Raw genomic sequence first — 19,714 nt, 5'->3', positions numbered from 1 at the left:
CCAACGTCTCCCGACCGCGGGGAGCCTGCGCGCCTTCGGAAACCACCCTGCGGGCCCGGCCTGCCCGGCCTCCGAAGGGGAGGGGGAGGAGGAGCGGCCCTCCCGGCCCCGCCCACCTGCCTTTCCATGGCCGCATCAGAGGCCAGGCCGGCCCACTAGGTCCGCTTCCGCCGGAGGCCCCGCCCACTGGCGGAGGGCGAGCGAGGGGCGTGGCCCGGCAGTGCGGCGGGCTCTGACCTTCAGCGCCTCCTCCCGGCTCCGTCTGGTTCCGCCATGGCGCAGGCCGCGCAGAAGCTCCTCCGGGCCGTCTCCGCCAAAGGGCCGCAGCTGCTCTCCGGTGAGGGGCCGCGGGGGGGGGGGAGGACGGGGGGGGGGGGCTCGTCCCAGTGGAGGCGGCGCTGCTCGGCGGCGGCTGAGGCGGGGAGAGGAGCGCAGCCATTGTGCCGGCGCCCAACCCTTCTCCCCTTCTGCCTGGCGCGGCGCCGGGCTAAAGCTGACCTTGGCCGCCTCCTTGAGACCGGGAGCCCCGCCGTGGGCCTGCTGGCTTAGAGGAGGGAGCCCTCCGCGGTGCTTGGTAGACGGGAGCCTAGAGCCTCTCCAGCCCCTCAACTGCCTCCCTCCCCAGAATGCCTGTGTGCCTAATGGCAGCACGGACTCTCGGCCTTCCCCTCCGCCCCCGGCCCTTCACGGGCCCCTCGCGCTTCCGCCTGGGCCCTTCCCCTTGCCCTCCCGTTGGCGGAAGGCGGCCTTGCGAAGAACTGGGCCGAGCTGCACGTGGGAGCAAGTGGACCGTAAAGGTCAGCTGGGGAGGGGCCAAAAGGGCAGGGATGGGGGGGGGGGGGGGGCTGCCGTGTCTTTCATCACTTGACTGGGGGGCTACAATGGGCATCACCTCGGGCACCGGGCTGAGCGTTTGTTCAGCGCTGGCCTATCTTCAGTGGTTAACTTCAGTACTACCAATGTTAAGGATGCTGAGAAATTGGGGAGAGTATGGAGGAGAGCAACAAGCATGGTAGGGAACCTGGAAGCTAAATGAAGGATTTAATGGTACTCAGTCAGTTTGGCCCAAGGCTGGGCAGTTAATTCTCCCAATAGAAACTGGCACTGTGCTAGAGGGCTGCTCCTGCCCCACCCATGGCTCTGCCGATGCCACACTGGCTCCTAACTTGAAGGGCTGCCTCAGAAAGACGGTGACATATCCTTTGTAGTGCCTGAAAACTGGACAAGAACCAATAGCTGGAAGTTTCGCAGAGAGAGATGCAAATTTCAAATGAGAAAGAATATTAGGCAGAGGACCAGTCTGCCGCCTGGAATTGAAGGGACTCCATCATTGAAATGTTTCAGGCCAAGTTGGGACCATCCAGCTGTTGTCTGGATGGTCTAAGGATTGCTTCCAATTCTAGAATTCTAGATCCAGTGACAAGAAGCCCACCACTATTCTGAGTGATTAATGCCTGGGTTTAGCTGGTGTAAGTAGGGTTTCCTTTAATGTTTACTCCGAATCTCCCCCCCCCCTTTTTAATTATGCTTCCTGCCTGATGGGATAATAAAGATCTTGATCCTTCTGTTTGATATCAGACATTTAAACCTTGCTCTTGCTTCCTCAAGCTAAATGATCCAAATTCCTTCCATATATCCTCAAAGGATTTTATAGTCATCTGATCATCCTTGCTATTCTTCTCTGAGTATATTGTAATTTCTCTCAATGCTTTCTAAACCGTGATGTCCAGAATTGGCCACAATATTCCATGTGCTCCCTGACTAATCTAGTATGCTGTAAAGTAAAATTCTCAATTCAGTAATCTTAGCACCATGCAGACTAAAGATTGCATTTTTTTTTTGCAGATATGTCACACCATTCATATTCCATTTGTAATCTACTATTTTAATCTTTTTTATGAGCATGTTATTGAGCCAAATAATCGCCATCCTGCACTTGTGGATTTGATGTTGATTTAAGCGTAGAATTTCATAGTTTATGAAATGGGCTCATAATAAAATTATCAAATCATTTTGAATTTTATTAGTCTTTTAATGTATTAATTAGTCTGATCAACTTTTAGCCATCTGCATTCTTAATGAAGAATATTGGGGCTTTTTATGCTTTATTGATTATATTATTTCATTTTGACAAGTAACCACTTAATAGCTCATTTTGAATAGAATTTCAAGTTAGCATGTTACTACCAAATATTATGGCATCGAGCCCAGTTTAATTAGCTTGCTAATCAAAATGCCATAGGATACTTTTATTAATTGCTGTGCTGAAATCAAATTACATCTGGAACATTTGAACAATGTATATTGTTATTTTTTTAATGAATTAAATTTAGTCTGGCATTATTGTCTTTTCAACTTTAACAATAGATTCAACTATTGTATTTATCGTTGCTTGGAGATTCATCACTTTATGCTCTAAAATATTGCCAAGCACTGACATCAAAACTGACTGATTTGAAGTTCCCTGGATCATCCACCTTCCCCCTCCCCCATTTCTGTTTAATGACAGAACATTTGTCCCACCGTTCTGTAGACTTTTACCATTCTCCAAAATTTCATTTAAAGCTTGTCAGACCATCAGTAAGTTCCTTCAGTGCCCTAGGATGGTCCTCAAGATTTAAACACGTTTCTTTCCTGATTGCATTCTGGCAGCTTCGTGTTGGCTTTCCATAGTTACCTGGAAAACCAGATTCTCTTATTGGAGAATAAGGAGCCAGAATAGAACCAAGCAGTGCTGTTAGCTTTTTGTGATCTGTTGCAACTGACAGATGCTTTTCTATTTAACATTAGAAGCTCCCAAAAGAATCTGTCCTATGAACCAACTACTGTATTCATCACCTGACTTGGCTAGAGACAACCTCTTACTGCAAATATTATACCACAAAGGCCAAGCAAAATATCACCACAGAGCTAGAAAAAACTTGTTTCAGCATTTGTCGTTTGCTCTTCATCTTACCTTGCTCTTGCTCTCTTTTCTAGCTGCTGCAACCTATTCAAGGCCTCGGCTGAACACTTTCTTGTACTATGCCAAAGTTGAGCTGGTCCCTCCAACTCCTGCTGAAATTCCCAAGGCAATTGAGAGCCTGAAGACATTGCTGAAGAGCTACCAGACTGGGCGCTTTGCACAACTCACAGTCAAAGCAAGTATTTGCCAGCAGTCGTAGCTTACGGAAGCTTTGTTGGGAAAGGTGCTTTCAGACTTCTGATTTCCCGAGAGGCTGAGATAGCTCTGTTCCTGCAGTGTCTGAGATTAATTCCAGCAAGTCCCTTCATAGAGCTAGAGAGAATGGAAACTTTCTCTGTGTGTGTGTGTGTGAGGGAGAGGGAGGGAGGAATAGTGGCTATATTAATTTGAATAAATTAAAGTCTAAATATCTCATAATTTAAATGTAAGTTATAATAACCGAAGACCTTGATGTTGCTTGTACTTCACAGGAATTATCAAGAATGGGTGGGGCGATTGCTACCACAGTAATAATCATTTTTTAAAAATATTTTTATTTTCCTTTCAGGAAGCTTTGAGGAATGGCTTGGTGGCTACTGAAGTACTGATGTGGTTTTACATTGGAGAGATCATAGGCAAACGTGGCCTGATTGGATATAATGTCTGAAGAAGCTTCTTCTTTTGATTCCTAGTAGTGTCTTGATAACATTAAACTATGTCACTGAGATTTAAACTCTGTCTGCAAGTCATGTTTACATTGTGGCCGAATCAAATGGTCACAGAATCATAGAATGTAAAGGTTGGGCAACCTGACAGCCAACCTCCAACCCTTTTCTTCTTATTTCCCCCCTCCCCGTGTATTTATATTCTTCCATAAATGCTTTGAAGAAACCTTACAGCTGCCAGAAATGAATGAGACAGATTAGTCTTGGTAGGTTCCTGTTGTACCAGGAAATGCTACCATAAATAGATAGAATTCACTCTAAATCTCAAGTAGCAATTATAAGGAGAGATAGTCAAGGATAACCTTCATTTGTTTTTCTCAAAGATAGTATTTAATGCCCTCAAAGCTGACACCAGTCAGAACATAGAACAACTCAAGTAGTGAAGATTGGGACGTATGGGGTGACCTGGCCCATAGAATTGCCAAGATTCAGAGACGGTTGACTGGATAACATCACTATTTAACGACAGAAAAAAATCCTAATTTCATTTTTTAATGGCACTACTCTCTCTCTCTCTCTCTCTCCACCATTTCAAATACTTTCAACTCTGCAGAAGTTTGTTTGGTTTCTTATGTAGTTATAAGGGCAGAAAAAGCTGCTTTTTCTCCTACGATTTTACAGGAAGCAGTTTAGGTGTTAAAAGGAAGCTTAGAATTGGCTTCAATGGGTTTGGAATTTTAGCAGGCTTCTGCCACTGTATAAACTGCTTCTGACAGCGGTTAGAAAATTGATCTGCCTTCTTAGCCAAAAGGACCTACTGCCCACATTCACACAAAACGCAGGAAAGATTTGTCCCTCTGTTCATTGAGTGAAATCCTGACGTTTTGTACCTTGGTGAACCCCTTTTCCATGCCCACAAAAGAACTGCTTCAATCAGGTTTCCTAATACTGTGGGGCTACACAACCTCCTGCTAACTTAACCAGGGTAGCTTTCAGATTTGATTCCAAGGAAGCTGAATCAGCGTTATTATAATTTCTAATAAACCCGTCTTAATTATCTTTATGCTGTCAGAAATCTTTATCTGCCCTTTTCATGGGGGGAGACGTCCATTCTCCCCTCAATTGCCCCCCCTGCCACCGCCTGAGGGGCTGCTGGGACGGGACCTCGGTGCAGGTGCTGGGGAAGAGCCGCCGGGGCGCAAGGAGACGGCAGAGCGCCCATCCGCTCCCCACCTCGGAGGGCCAGAGCAGCCGGGGGTGCTGGGAGCTTCAGCCCGGCCGGAGGGCCACCCTCGCTGCCGTCCCAGCAGAAAGCCCGCCTCCTCCTCCTCCTCCTGGGCACCGGCCCACCTTCGCACAGGTTGGCCGGCAGGGAAGCGCGGCGAGCCGTTCCCCTCGCCAGGGCAGCCGACTTCCAGCACAGCTGCTCAGCCTCCCAGCAGGCACCGCGATGCCTGGAGGGAGCTGAACTCGGGCTGCCAGGCCCCGAGCCCACCCAGAAGGGACGGCGGCGGCGGCGGCGGCGGCGGGCAGCTCCCTCCGGCCGCCAGGAAGCAACAGCTGCGGAGGAGCGGAAGGCAGCCAGCCTGGCAGCGGCGGCGGCGACGGGCTCGGCGCGGAAGCCTGGCGGTGGAGCGGGCTGGGCCGGCGGAGCAGAGAAGCGGGCGGAGGTACGGCACCTTGACCGAAGCCGCCTCCGGGGCGAGCGCAGTCCTCTCCCGGGACAGCGACGCGGCGGGAGCACCCGCTGACCCGCTCGGGGGCTTCGACCGAACCGCGGCGGTGGGGGCGGCCGGACACCCCGTGCACGACGCCGGGCAGGGTCGGCTGGCTAAGGAGGCGGCGAGCGCAGCTGACCGGCCTCGTGGTAGCCGCGGCCGCAGGCGTGGGAACGGGCGCGCCCGCATCTGCTCCCGACCCGGGTCCGGCCGCCTCCCCGCCCGTGCCGGGCATCCTCGCAAGGGGGCAGCACAGCAGCAGCAGCGGCGGCAGCAGCAGCGACCCCCGCCCCGCCCTCCCGGAGGCCCCGCGCCGAGCATGCGGGGCCGCTTCTGCCGGCCGCCAGGGCGAGCGCTTGCGCCATGCCGCTGGCGGGGCGGCGGCGAGCGGGCCCCGGACCCTGGATGGGCGCCGCGGTTATGCCGGGCCGCGGGCGGCGCCTTCTAGCTCAGGCAGCGCGCGGGGCGGCGCCTCGGCGGGGCCCGGGAACCTGGATGGGCGGCGCGCGCGTGCAGCGCCCCTAGGGGCGGGTTGTGCGGCAGGCAGGTTCCCGGGCGCGGCCCGGCCCCGCTCTCTGGCGCTTCGCCTCGCAGGAAAGATGGCGCACAGCGGTCGGTGGCGCTTCCCGGCCCGGCCCGGCAGCGGCGGTTGGGGTCGCCGCGGGCTGGGGGGCTGCCGCGCGCGCGTCCCGGCCCTGCGCTGCGTGCGCGGGGACTCCCCCGAGGAGCGGGCGGCGGGCGGCGGCGGCGGCGGAGGAGGAGCGGCGGCGGCGGCGGCTCTGGCGGGAAGCGGCGGCGGCGGCAGCGGAGGGGGCGGGGCGGGCGGCCCCTCCTCGGCCGCCGCCCCCTCGCCGCAGCCCGCCGCCCCGCTCCCGGCCAGCGCGGGGGTGGCGCCCGGCTTCGACGCGGCGCTCCAGGTCTCGGCCGCCATCGGCATCAACTTGCGCCGGTTCCGGGCGGCCTGCGGGGCCGAGGCGGCCAGCGGAGAGGTGAGGCCGGCGGGGGGGCGGGTGGGCGGGCGGGGGGGAGGGGCCGCTTTCCTCGGCCGGGGGCCGCCCTCGTGCCGACCCGCCGCGTCCCCGGCACGGAGAAGGGGAAGGGGCACGCCCCCTCCTCGCCTGCGCCGCCGCCGCCGCCGCGGGAACGAGCGGCCACGCGCCTCCTCCTCCTCCTCCTGCTGCTGCTCGGAGGCGCCGCCAGCCGAGCTCGCTCCCTTCCCGCGCGGCCGCACGTGTGGCGGGAGGAGGCGGGGGCAGCTGGGCGGCTGCCGGTGGATGCCCGGAGGGAGAGTTGCGGCGCAGCCTCTCGGCTTTCCGGCCGTCCCGCTTGAAGGGCCCCGCTCTCTCGCGCGCGGGCCAAGCCGCGAAAGGCGGCGGCGGCCGGGCGACTCCGCTCCCCTCTGGGCGGCGTGTTTGCCGGGGGCGGCCCTGAAGCCAGGCGGGCGGGGCTTTCGCCCATCCAAACGGGGAGGAAAAGGCTGCTCTGCGCTGGAGGCCGGAGTGACAGCCTCCCCCCGTGCCTCCCTTCCCCCGAGGGCCCCGCCTGGTGCCTGCAGGAAGAGGGGAGCCCCCTGGAGCCCCCGGGCCTCCCTCCTTCCACGGGGAGTTTGGCACCACCGGCAATAAACATTGAGCGCTGCTGCCTCCCTTTTCCCCGCGTTCAGTGCTGGGTTTTCCCGGGTAGCCCGTCAATCAGACCCCCCCCCCCCCGCATTACCCGTGTCCGCCTTTGAAAAACTTCATCCTTCCAAAAGGAGATTTCAAGGCTCCCAGCCAGGCTCTGTGCTGGCTAAAAAGCTACGTAGCCCCCGCCGCCCCCCCCATGACTTCCAGGCTAAGGATCCTCCTTTCCTCTTCCCTGATGCTTTTTTATCCAATGACCGAAGCATTTGATGCAGATGATTGCGGCACGTGCTACTCCCACACCTGCACTTTCAGCATAGTGCTTCTTCTCACCAATTGAAATTGTATAGATTTTCAAAGTCAGACTTTTTGTTCAATTTCCTTCAAAGTATTTATATGTTTTCTCACTGTTTTAATGCTACATAATATGAATGTGCTTTGCCAAAGTACATGCCAAAGAGGACAATCATTTTAAAACTTATATTTGTGCAGTCCTTGTTCTTGGATGTTCAGGACAGTGGACTGAGGCTCATTTAATTCTTTGCTGCATGACCAGTCAGAATGAGAAATAGTGCACTTACTGTGAGTCATTCGAGCCCCTGCCTGAACCACACCTCCCCGTGTTCTGTCATTGTCATTAAATGGTCTTAAACAGTCCGCTGTATTATTCATCAGGAGTCTTATAGGTGTACCTCTTGGTCATGATTTACTAGAAGGAGAGAAGGAGGCAGAGCTGGGGAACAAAACATGTTTTATGTAGGAATATTTTCACTGCTCTAATTCCACAAAATTTCAGGCATACATAGTAAAAACATCCTATTTGCAGATATAAATCATTTGAGGAAACCAGTGTTGTGGGTAAAGGTCTGAACGTCCTCTCTGAATCTGTTTGTTTTCTTTCAGATGGTTCATTGCTCAACTAGGTAACATCAGTGCTAGTGAATGTGAGGTTTGCACCTTGTTTATATATCGTAGTTTTAGAAGTTGCGTTGTACTCTTTTTGTTTCCTAAGTTATGTGTCTTTTGAAAGTTAGGTAAATGTGGTTTATCTTCATATGTCTTGTGTCTGAATATCAAACTTCCAGGAGATCCTACTATTTTGGGACCGGGTTTACCTAAAACACTATTAGTTTCCCATGGCTGAATCTGTCCATGTGTGGTAAGATGGAGGAATTTTTGTCATGCCTTCTGACTGTAGTTAGTGTTCATGGGTGCGCTTTGCTAGTCTGTGGAGTCCTTATGCTCTCTGAAATTGGCTGCTTGCTTGCACATGTTTCATTACCCGACTAGGTGATATCATCACTGGTAGGGAGTATGAGGTTTGCTCCCTATTTATATACATTAGCTTGCCTTTCCATATTGGTGTGTGTGGGGGGGGTGTTGTATGGTTTTCTCCTTGGTTGATTCGACTATTGTTTTCTGCTTCATTGTCTGGAGTTAATTCCTGCTTATCCCAGTGTTGGTAACTGGAGACGATATTTTCTTCTTAGCTTTTTTATTGTCTGTTTTTGAATAGTGTATAAATGTGATTTATTTCTGGGTGCTCTCTACTGGCTGATTTCTCTGAATGCCAAGCTTCCAGGAATTCCCTAAATCCATTTTTGCATTAGCTTGGTTTAAGATGTTCACAGCTGAAAGTATGGTTGAGTCTGTTAACCATGTTGTATGGTTAAAAAGTTTTCGTGGGGTCTTCTGACTGCTAGTTGATGTTCATGGATGCGCTCTGCCTGTCTGCCCGGCATAGAAGCTGCAACAGACCTTATGCAATATGTCGCAGATTTTTTTCCCTTGGGTCTTTTAGTTTATTTAAGATGTTTTGAAGGGCTTTAGTTAGTGTGTGTGTGTGTGTGTGTGTGTTACCATAAAGCTGTGTGGTTATAATAATCTGTTGATTGTTTCTGAGATGTTTTTGATGCATGGAAGTATTATCCTTTTCATAGCTTTATGGGTTATCCTGTAGCACAGCATCTACAACCAAACAGCCACGTTCAGAGAACAACAAGGACTCCAACATTCAGCCCTGAGATACTTATATGCACTTCTATTAGGTCAGTTCTTGGGTAATGTATCATTGCACTTGTTTATGGACACACCTATTGCAAGTTATATTACCCTCCCTCCGCCATATATGGGAATATTCTCATTTCCAAAGCACAAACTGAGGGTGCCTGAAGTTGTGAGTTTATTCCTAGCTAGAAGGGCTGCAGTCAGTTTGAGGCAGGCTCGCAAGAGTGCCTGACCTCTGCCGCGGTGTTAAAACTGTTTTGCTTTCAGATACCACTAGCTCTAGAACAGCAGGGGGTCACCAACCTTTCGGACCTCAGGGACCACTAAATTCATAATTTTAAATCCCTCAAACCACTACTATTATTTTTTTTAAAGATAAATAGCATTTAGTGCAATACAAAAATTGCAAATAATTTTTCTCCGGACCACCAGTTGATGACCACTGCTCTAGAATGTTTCCAGTATGCTTGAAGAATTAGAATAGAATTCTTTATTGTCCAAGTGTGATTGGAGACACAAGGAATTTGTCTTTTGCACATATGGTCTCAGTGTACATAAAGAAAAAATAAAAGATATTCATCAAGAATCATAGGATACAATACTTGGTGACAGTCATAGGATACTAATAAGCAATCAAATCATACTAGGAAACAAAAACAATATAAGTTGTAGAGATACAAGCATAAGTGGGAAGAGATAGGCACTAGTAAGAAGGAGAAGAATAATAGTAAGACAGCCTTAGTAGATAATTTGACAGTGTTGTGGGAATCATTTAGCAGAGTGATGGCATTCGGGAAAACTGTCCGTGTGTCTTATTGTTCTGGTGTGCAGTGCCCCCCTATAGGTTAATTTTATACTGTCGTTAAACTGAACTGTCCTGTTTAAAATTCTGGCTAATCTGTAAAGAATTGCAGACAAAAGCAGAACTCAGGTTCTGTTGTTTTCTTTGGAGCTTTGGGTGATGAAACTCTTGGATAGGCAAATGGTGCGTTTTGGGATTTATTCTATAGTTGCAAAATTATATTTTTCTTCCAGTTGATCCACTGCTTTTGTAGACTTTGAGGGTACTTCGTATAATATGTTATTGTACTGTTACCTTCTTTGAATTATTTAAACCAGGCATGAGACATAAATAGAATTACTGTAGTTGGTGAAAGGCTTGAATCATTCAAGATAAGAACCTTGAAGATGTCTCTCTCTCTCTCTCTCTCTCTCTCTCATACACACACACACACGTGATTTGCTGTGACAATTTTCCTAAACATTTTGTTCACATAATTGCTCATATGCTAATAAATTTCAACATTTAAAGCAGCGTCTGGTGGCTCACAGAAACACCTGCTTACCCAATTTTGATAAATGAATTTTCTCTTTCTTTTTTTTTTTTACTGCAACTGCATTTCTGGAGACAGAATGACTTACAATATTGATATCATAACATTAAAACATGAAGCCATCTATTTGCTTTTCTGACTAATAGAATCTGGCTAGTAGACGGAAGTAATCTTACAGCTAGTTTGGTGGCGTAATTAAAGATACTTGGCTAGAAAATGGGGTGTATTGTTACCCCTAAAGTCTGGCTAGCTGGCTTGCACTCCAGAGATAAAAAGTTTGAATCCAGACTTTTGGAATCTTATCTGGAAAACAGAAGTTGGCTAATAAAACCTAGGATGCAGTACAAGATAAAATAGGCGAAGAATGGCTTGTCTTAAGGTTTGAGACATTTGTTGCTGAAATTGCAATCTGAATCCATATTTAGGGATTACGTTTAGTCCCTTTCTTCACACTGAATTTCTGAACTTGCAGTTTAAAAATGGCCCCGGGATGTAATTTGGAATGCTTTATTATGCCCTTTGTGTTTAGGTCAACTTTAGTAGGAAGCTGCTTCTTAACTGAGGAGGGATAGGACAGGCCGTGAGAGGTTGGTGCGGTAGTAGGGACAATTCTGCCTAATCCTTTTTTGTTTTTTCAGAGGTTTGCATGCTGTATTTGCATGCTGAGCAGTCTGACTTGCAGTGGCCAGTAAAGGTGGCGGCGCCTTCCTGAGCTTCTTTACTTTCTGCTGGGAGTATAAAACTGAAGACAATTCTGAGATTCTGTTTGAAGCCTAAGCTATTAAGCAGGGGAGTCTGTTGATTCTTACTTTTCTTCTCTGCTCTTCCGTTTAGTGTAATTCTGGCTTCCGTCTTGGAAGAAAAATGGAGAGAAAAGGATCCTAACAGTCAGCTGGGGCTTATTTGTGCTGCTGTAGAACCCAAGATGCTATATGACATTTTCTTGGCTCTAGAGAATCCCAAGGCCAAGACAGGCTGAAGAATCTTTTTTTTTTAACTGGATGTGGTAAATCCTTATTAAGTCCTGACACAATAGGATTGTTGTCTTGGAACTCCTGTTTCTGTGGTAACCTGGACTGACGTTTCTCGGTAGATCTGTATCTTTCTCCAAAATGCTTGTGATGTGTCTGCAAACTATAGCTTTGGCTGTATTCTTTCAAGGACTTCCAAATATGTTCTTCAGTAAATTGATATTTTAAAAAGCACGTGCTTGTGAGATACAAATTCAGTCTCATATTTGACAGATTATTTTGCTACACTCAAGTAATTTTGAGACCGTGGTACGCCTATTTGAATTACCCAATTTTCCTTCTCTGGTCATCACATTTATAAGTTTCAGTGGTTTACAATAATAAAATTAGGTTTTAAAGATCAAAATATGAATATAGGACGTCTGTAGTCCAAGTTAAGTTATTAAGAGGTCAGTTGTCTTATTTTATATGTTGAAAGTAAAGATTGTTATAAAAGTAGTCCTCAACTTATAGGGCCACAATTGAGCCAAAAATGTGTGTTGTTAAATGAGACATTTAATGAGTTAATTTTGCCCCATTTTACGATCTTTCTTGCCACCGTTGTTAAGTGAATCACTGCAGTTGATAAGTTAATAACCTCATTGTTAAGTGGATGTGGCTTCCCCATTTGAATTCTAATCATATGATCATCGGGATGCAGCAAAGGTCGTAACTTTGAAAAACGGGTCATGTCACATTTTTCAGTGCCGTTGTAACTTTGAATGATCACGAAATGAACTGTTGTAAATCGAGGACTACCTGTAGAATTGATTTGTGCAGCCTGGTGGTATCCTTTTGAGTACTGGATGCGTGAGGGAGCTTTGAGTTTTTCTAGCATGTTCAGTGGAGAAGAACACATGTTGGTATAGTTTCTGCTGGGCCACTGTTGCACGGACCCAAAGGGCCGGTAAAAGGGATCCTCCCGCATTTTCCTGTCAAGTCAGCTGGGCGGAAGGTGCTGACATCTAAAGAAGTCTAGGCCTTCCTGTGTCTTTACTTTTGCTAATAGAAAGATGTGGGGTTCTGGCCAAATCAGATTGGCCCCCTGTGTTCATTATGGGAGCTTCAGCTCATATCCAGTGTATGTAAAGAAACAGGCAGCGTCTTCACCGTAGTTACTTTGCCTGAACCATTAGCCAGGCTAAACCCTGTGGGGAAAAGGGAGAGCAGAGCTGATTATGCCACCTTCAACATGCCTCCCTTCCGAAATAGGGCAGCAACTAAAATTCAGCCAAGCAGCCCTTAGATGTTTCAATTATTCAAGTTCCAGGAGGGGATGAAGTAGCAAAAAAGTGGATTCCAGGTAAAAATATGCTAGGAATTTGACTTGAAATGTAGAAGTTGTAGAATTTCCCTATTTAGGGGAGGAAAAAACCTTGAAATTCCCACTGCAATTCTGGGAACATAATTCTGGGGAACATAAGATCCATGAACCTCCTTTGAGCCAGATTCCTGCCTGGAAGCTCCCAAGTATTTAAAAAACAGAACTGAATTAGTTCAGTTAAATTTCCATTAATCTACCGGCAATATAGTCTTGGTTTCCTGCCAAAAAAACCCATAATTTTCATTTTGGGCTCATGTGTTTCTACCTGATTTTTTCGTTATATTCTATTGGGATTTTTAAAATTACCAAAATATCTTCATTAAGATGGAAATATGTTCTCTGCCAATGTTCTTTGATGGATGAAAATTCAGTTTGAGATGATTGAACAGACCGTTTATACAGAAATTTTAAAAGGAACAAGTATGCCTCGAATAACATCTTTATAGATTGGAATAGCATTTGTCCAGTTTGCCAGAGGTGTTGCATCTAACTTTCAGTATGGAATCTACACGTGAGTAAGTAACGTGCACTGATCAACTGTGGAAGCAAAAATTTAGAATTATCTTCAATGTTTTTTCAACTTTCAGTTTGGCCTCTGGCGTTTCCATCCAAGGATTAGACATATTCAGCCCTGCCTAAGTCAGCCAAGCTACCCCATGGCTGTAAGTCTTTAGGCCTCAGACCATGTGTTGCAATGATGGAATAAAGTACATTATACCAGGCTAGAAAAACCACAATTTCCATTTTGCACAATCGATCATTTGGCTTTCGAAAATAAATAAAACATTAAAAAGAAGACGACAATTTTCAGCTAGATCTAATCTGGGTGGGCAAATGTGAGTGGAGGGCTTTTCTGTTTTTGATATTATTTTTTTCCATCTCACTCTACCCACACTTCTTTTGCCTGGCGTGTGTGTGTGTGTGTGTGTGTGTGTGTGAGAGAGAGAGAGAGAGCCAATTTCAATGGACATTTTAAAAATACTATGAATTGTGGCACAATCCCTGTTTTTCATTTTTTTAATATGTGTATTTATTCTTTTTAATACTTTTAAAATCGTGGCAAGGAGCGTAATCAACAAGCCCTTTTTTCATAAAGCCACACCTGATTTGGGGGCTTTCCGAAGACCTTGGGGTCCTTAGCTGGTCTTGGCTTCCAAACCTCTTGGGGTTGCTCCCCGGGCAAAATCCCCAGGGCGGCAGTGCCGGGAGGTGTGGCAGTGCCAGTGGGGAAGCCCGGAGAAGAAGGAGTGGGCCAGGGCAGGGCAGGGCTGGAAGGAGCAGAGTTGCTGAGCTCCTGGGTATCTGCCGACGTCCGTGGGGATGACATCATGATGCAGTAAATCCCGAGGGAAAACGTGCTCTTGGCTTGTTGACTGCCAGGCTGGGAGGGAAAGTGGGAATTCCGCATGGGAGCTTGGAGACCCAAATCCTGGGGCTGAACGGCTGAGGCTGCTGGAACCTCTGTGGCTTGTGCTCTGCACCTCCCTCCAGCTTTCCTCCAGCTGTGCCCCGCAAAAGGAGCGCAGGGTCCTGACTGAAAGGGTTGTTGAAGTGCTGGAGGATCTGCAGCCTTGGATCTTCAGAAGCCCCCGTTTCTTTGAGAAATTCTTAGACCGATAAAGTTTGGCTCCCTGGAAAGAGATGAAGCTTTGGTGGCCTGACTCATCCGCTCTGCTTCCTTGCCTGCTTAGAACCCGTCAGCCGCCTGCTAGTTAGAGATGCGAAGGAGGCGCTGCCCCTTCTGCCAGCTAGCCAGAATCTCTGCCCATCCTCAGCCAAAGATTGTTTACTTCTTGCAGGGAGACCCACGTGGGCGAGGGGAGGGGCCGGCAGAGCTGTGCTCTGGAGGGCTGTGTGCAAAACTGGCTTTTCCGGCATTCCAGAGACGGAGGAGCTGGGAGCATGAGGCCGGCCAGCCCCCCCCCCCCCGCTTCCTTTCTGCTCTCCCTCATCCACAAGGATAAGCGCCCTAAGCGGGTGATCTTGCAGTTTAATGCCCCCAATCAATCTCTTTGATTCCTCTGCAGTGTCCCAGGAAAGTATGAAAGGAAAGGTTCTCCCACCTCTTCCCCTCAGCTGCCGCCTCTCAGGATGGCCAGTTTCTCTGTGTAGGTGGGGCTCCTGGAAGCGCATGAGCCAGGGCGGCAGGACGGCTGTTCCTTGAGAGATGACAAGAGGTTTTGGGGGAAGGTTAGGAAGCAAAGCCCAGAGGTTCTGGCACAGCAGGAGCAGAACCGAGGGCGGAGGGGGGCTGGCAGTGTCTTGCCAGAAGCTCTTGCCCAGAGGCAGCCGCTGTGCCTCTGCTCCAGGGAGGCCCTGGGCCGGCTCTAGAAAGCTGGGAAACATGGCTTGGCCTGGGCTCCCATGACAGGAGCAGCACGAACAAGGGAGCGCATAGATGCTGACCTCGCAGCTCCCAGCTGAGCTGAACTACTTGCCAGGCACTTGCCTGCCCCGCAGCAGGAGCCCCCCCCCCCCCCTTATCGGTGGTTGCTTCTGTCCTAAGCCAGGCTGCTTCTCTTTAAAGAGGGGGCTTTCCTTCGTGACCTTCTGCAAAAATAGTTCTTTTCTGGAATCGTAAGATTCTTGATTTTCTTCAGGCGGACTCCATGGCCAGAGGCAGGCCCAGGCTGTCTTTGGGGCTTTATGAGATGCGTTTCCCCTGGGGGGCTTCTCTTCCAGCAGATGCCCTATAAAATAGGTTCTTAGCAATTTTCAACCCCCACTTTTTCAGAACAGGCAATTGTCAGCGTTGTTAATATTTCTCAACTGTATTTTGTTTTCACGATACTTTTTTACTTAAACCCTCTCTCTCCCTCTTTCTGCAGGATGAGCAATTTCTAGGTTTTGGCTCTGATGATGAGGCCAAAGGAGCCCATTCCCCCAAGTCCCTTGCAGGTAAATCCAACCTACTGAAATCGGAACCATATTCAATGGGATTTGCTTTAATGGAGTTTAGATGTGGCTGATCTAAATAGTGTATGTTGAGCGCCAAAATCTGAAATTTGTATTTGCTGGCTTGATATAATATTCTAGGCCATAGCTTTTTCGAATAAGGGGTTGCTAAACGGAGCCACAGCGGCTGTTGCTTTCCTTAGTTTTATGAAGGCCATCCAACTCCAAGAAAACACTTGGCAGCATACAATAAGCCCAGTGATATATGAAAATACAAGTAAAAGCCACCGTACTGCCCAGATCAAAACAACACTCCCCAGCATGCAAGTAAATTCAACAAGGCTACACAATACGGTATCCTGTAAATCATACCTTAGTTGCACAATACGCTTAAATCATTAATCAGATTCTTATACTTCCACATTAATGGAGTCAAAACTCGCTATTTGGGGAACACACATTCTCCCCTCCATTTCACACCAGGAGTGTATTGAGAAGACTTTGTTACATCGTAGAGAGAGTACAGGGTATCTTGGCTGCTGCAGTTGCCCTTTAAAAACAAAAGTTTTCTGCTGCCAGCTCTGGGAATCCCAGGGAAACATTTTAGTGGCTTTCTCCAGCATTTTTCCCTGAAGATTAGGCTGAGATTCATTAACTGGGTTTATAATGGGCAAAATGTTCCTGTGACACAAGTGCCTGAATGATATGACTTAGTCTTCAAGACTAAATGTAATCCTTTGGAAGTTAATTGATTCTTTTAAGCATTCCCACCATACACAATTCTGCCCTAGCCCATTATGCATATTTCAAGGCATCTATGAAAATGCCCGCCAATAGAAATGCCATTTATTATTAAAGCCTGCTTTGAATGTCCTGATGAAAAAGAAATGAAATTTAAATTCAGATGTGTCGTTTCTGTCTTGACCGTTGGCTAGTGAAAGTAGCAGGGGATTACTAAATCCCGTTTCCCTTGCTGCTGAGCTCCTAAGGCTTTTGATAATCCAGGATGACTTCTCCTGCTCCAAGTCCAACCATTGCTGATTTGTGACTCAGTTTATCATCTGGTAAACTGATTAGTTTAATTCTCCTAGCATTATAATCTTATTCATCTAAATATGCGTACTAAACCTATTTATGTAGAAATCAGACATTGACTTATTGTTAAAACTATGAAATGTTGAATCTCCCTCCCTCTGTCCCCCCCTTCCCTTTCCTTCTTTTCTTGTCTCATTCCTTTCTTCATTTTATGTCATGCCTGAAAAGAAGGATTTCCCTGTTTAACGTACACATTTCTGTTCTTTTCCTGCAGTCTCAGTCAAAGCTAGTGCACGTAAACCTCGTGGGAGACCTCGGAACGGTTCAGACCGAAGTCCAGCTGCTCTACCAGAGTCCTTGCCAATATATTCGCCTTCAAGCAACCCGGAACCTACGTCCATGGAAAACATAAAAAGGAAAGAATTTAAAAGTGGAGAAAAACGGCGAGGGAGACCTCCTGCTCTAACCAGTGTGAAATTCAAGATCAGCCATAAAGAGTGCATTCCAGATGCTCAGAAAGGAGGGAAGGAGGAAAAAGAGAACGTAAAGAAAACAAAGCGGGCACCATCGGCTACCTTTCAGCATGCTGCAAAAATTAAGAAATTAAGAACAGGCAAACTCTGTCCGCTGAAGTCCCAGTTCAAATCCGGGAAGCTCCAGATTGGGAGGAAAGGGATTCAGATTGTCCGCAGAAGAGGGAGGCCACCATCTTCCGATCGCTTGAAGGCCATGCCGGCTCTTGTATGCTCCCAGTTGGAGAAAGTCCAGAGGGCACGAAAGGAAAGAGAGGGAGGAGTCCCCTTCCTCCCCAAAGACGAAAAGCCAACGGTGGTTAGGCAGAGCCCTCGCAGACCAGTAAGGATGATTCCTTCTTGCAAGAGGACAGATGCCACCATCGCCAAGCAGCTCTTGCAGAAGGCAAAAAAAGGAGCTCAGAAGAAAATGGAGAAAGAAGCAGCGAAGCTCCAGGGCCGGAAGGGGAGGACTCAGCTCAAAAACATCCGGCAGTTCATCATGCCTGTGGTGAGTGCCATCTCTTCGCGAATAATTAAGACTCCCAAGCGTTTCATTGAAGATGAAGACTACGACCCGCCAATTAAAATTGCACGCTTGGAGTCTACCCCAAACAGCCGCTTCAGTGCTACCTCTTGCGAATCGAGCGAGAAGTCCAGTGTCGCATCTCAGCACTCCTCCCAGCTATCTTCTGACTCCTCACGGTCCAGCAGTCCCAGTGTTGATACCTCCACAGATTCACAGGCTTCCGAAGAGATGCAAGCTCTCTCGGAAGAATGCAACAATGCTCCAGAAGTCCCCCCGTCCCTGCCAGAGTCCACCTCCCTTGATAACGAGGGGGCTGAGCAGAGGAGGAGGAGGAGGAGGAGGAGGTTTTCAATGGCAGAGAAGAATTTTGCCCCCAAAGCAGCTAAGAAGCTGCCCGGCCTCCAAAGTGTCTCTCAGCAGCAGTCCTCTTCTTCTTCTTCTTCGCCTCCTCCCCCACTGCTCACCCCACCTCCCCCACTGCAGCCAGCAGCCGGCATCTCCGACCATGCGCCGTGGCTCATGCCTCCCACCATTCCCTTGGCATCGCCCTTCTTGCCGTCTTCTGCGGCTGCTCCTGCGCAAGAGAAGCGGAAGTCAATCCTCCGAGAACCGACCTTCCGTTGGACTTCCCTGAAGCCCTCCCGCTCCGAACCCCAGTACTTCTCCTCCGCCAAGTACGCCAAAGAAGGTCTTATCCGCAAGCCGGTTTTTGATAATTTCCGGCCGCCGCCCCTGACCCCAGAGGACGTGGGCTTTGCCGCTGCCGCTGCCGCCGGCTTCACCCCTCCTGGGGCCACGGCTCCGGCCCGCTTGTTTTCTCCTCTTCTCTCTGGAACAAGGTTTGGTCTGCACAAGAGGAGCCCCCTGTTGCGAGCGCCAAGGTTCACCCCCAGTGAGGCGCACTCGCGCATCTTTGAGTCTGTGACGTTGCCTTCTTCAATTAGTCGAAGCGCTACGGGAAGCACCACAGCAGCAGCAGCTTCTTCAAGGAAACGAAAGAGGCGCGTCTTCAGTCCGATTCGGTCTGAGTCGAGGTCTCCTTCGCACTCTATGAGGACAAGAAGCGGGAGACTCAGCACCTCCGAGCTGTCCACGCTCCCCCCGTCCTCCTCCTCCGCCTCTTCTTCCCTAACGAGCATCTCTGTCGGCTCCCTTGCCAGCAGTGCCTTAAACGCCACCACCTTCGCTTTCCCTTCGCAATCCCTGTCCCAGACCGGGGAAGCAACAGAGAAAAGCCAGAGACCGAGGAAGCAGACAGGCCTCCCTGCCGAGCCATTCCCATCAGGCGGCACTGCTCCCCTTTTCCCTTGGTTTGCACCGGAGCCCCAGGCGGAGAGGACCAGAGGCAAGGACAAAGCTGCCGAGGAGCTGCCCAAAGACGGAGAAAGGGACAGCAGCCCCGAGAAGGAGAAGAGCCGAGAAAGAGACCGAGACAGGGAGAAGGAAAACAAGCACGAGTCGAGGAAAGAGAAGAAGAAGAAGGCGGCGGCGGCGGCTTCAGAAATCCAGGGCGGCTCTGCTTTATTCCCATCCACTCGCGGTTCTAAAGGGAAGGTCATCGTCAGTGAAGATGTCGCAACCTCGTCCTTTGCCAAAAAACCCGCGGGACGGAGGAAACCGGCCGGCCCTGATCCAGCGGCAGATGTCCCTGCAGTGGTCCTTGTGGACTCAGCTAGCATAAAGACCAAGTTGCCCAAGAGAAGCCGAGCGGGGGGCTTGGAGAAATCGACTCTGGACCTTGGCCTGGTGGCCTCTTCTGCAGAAAAGGAGGAGTCTCTGCGTCTTCCTGCCGCCTCACTTGGCATCGTGAAACATTCCTCCATCAGCTCAGTACTGGCTCATGCCGATAAACTTCCAATGGCGGACAAGAGGGTCGCCAGCCTCCTGAAGAAAGCCAAAGCTCAGCTCTATAAGATTGAGAAGAGCAAGTCCCTTAAGCAGGCGGATCAGCCCAAAGGACAGGTAACTTCTTCCAAAGAAACTGGGACTAGAAGGGAGGCGGCACAGGAAGCCAGGGTCTGACCAGGGTTCCCCGAGAAAAGGTGCAAGTGGGCCTCGCCATGCAGACTCAGAGAAGCCGGGAAACGTTTCCTGTTATGCGGCCACTGCTCACAGACAT

The 19,714-nt window shown here is 49.3% G+C and overlaps 2 protein-coding genes across 3 annotated transcripts in view; both read left to right on the top strand.

Annotated features, from left to right (window-relative positions):
* Window positions 1-200: 200 nt before the first annotated feature.
* Window positions 201-3,677, top strand: ATP5MG (ATP synthase membrane subunit g). The gene is made up of 3 exons (XM_032230011.1): window positions 201-337; window positions 2,980-3,140; window positions 3,513-3,677. The coding sequence occupies exons 1-3, from the start codon at window positions 274-276 to the stop codon at window positions 3,609-3,611; spliced, it is 324 nt and encodes a 107-aa protein (XP_032085902.1). The 5' UTR covers window positions 201-273; the 3' UTR covers window positions 3,612-3,677.
* Window positions 3,678-11,916: 8,239 nt separating this feature from the next.
* Window positions 11,917-19,714, top strand: part of KMT2A (lysine methyltransferase 2A) — a 31,030-nt gene continuing 23,232 nt past the window's right edge. For both annotated transcript variants that reach the window (XM_032230005.1, XM_032230003.1), the window contains exons 1-3: window positions 11,917-13,286; window positions 15,453-15,522; window positions 16,829-19,557. In XM_032230005.1, the coding sequence (XP_032085896.1) occupies window positions 13,281-13,286; window positions 15,453-15,522; window positions 16,829-19,557 (2,805 nt within the window). In that variant the 5' untranslated portion in view covers window positions 11,917-13,280. The remainder of the gene's footprint in view (window positions 13,287-15,452; window positions 15,523-16,828; window positions 19,558-19,714) is intronic.

Source organism: Thamnophis elegans, chromosome 13 (genome assembly GCF_009769535.1).
Source record: "Thamnophis elegans isolate rThaEle1 chromosome 13, rThaEle1.pri, whole genome shotgun sequence".
Lineage (NCBI taxonomy): Eukaryota > Metazoa > Chordata > Lepidosauria > Squamata > Colubridae > Thamnophis > Thamnophis elegans.
The sequence above is the reverse complement of the archived record's forward strand: the minus strand, read 5'-3'. Positions and strand labels throughout refer to the sequence as shown.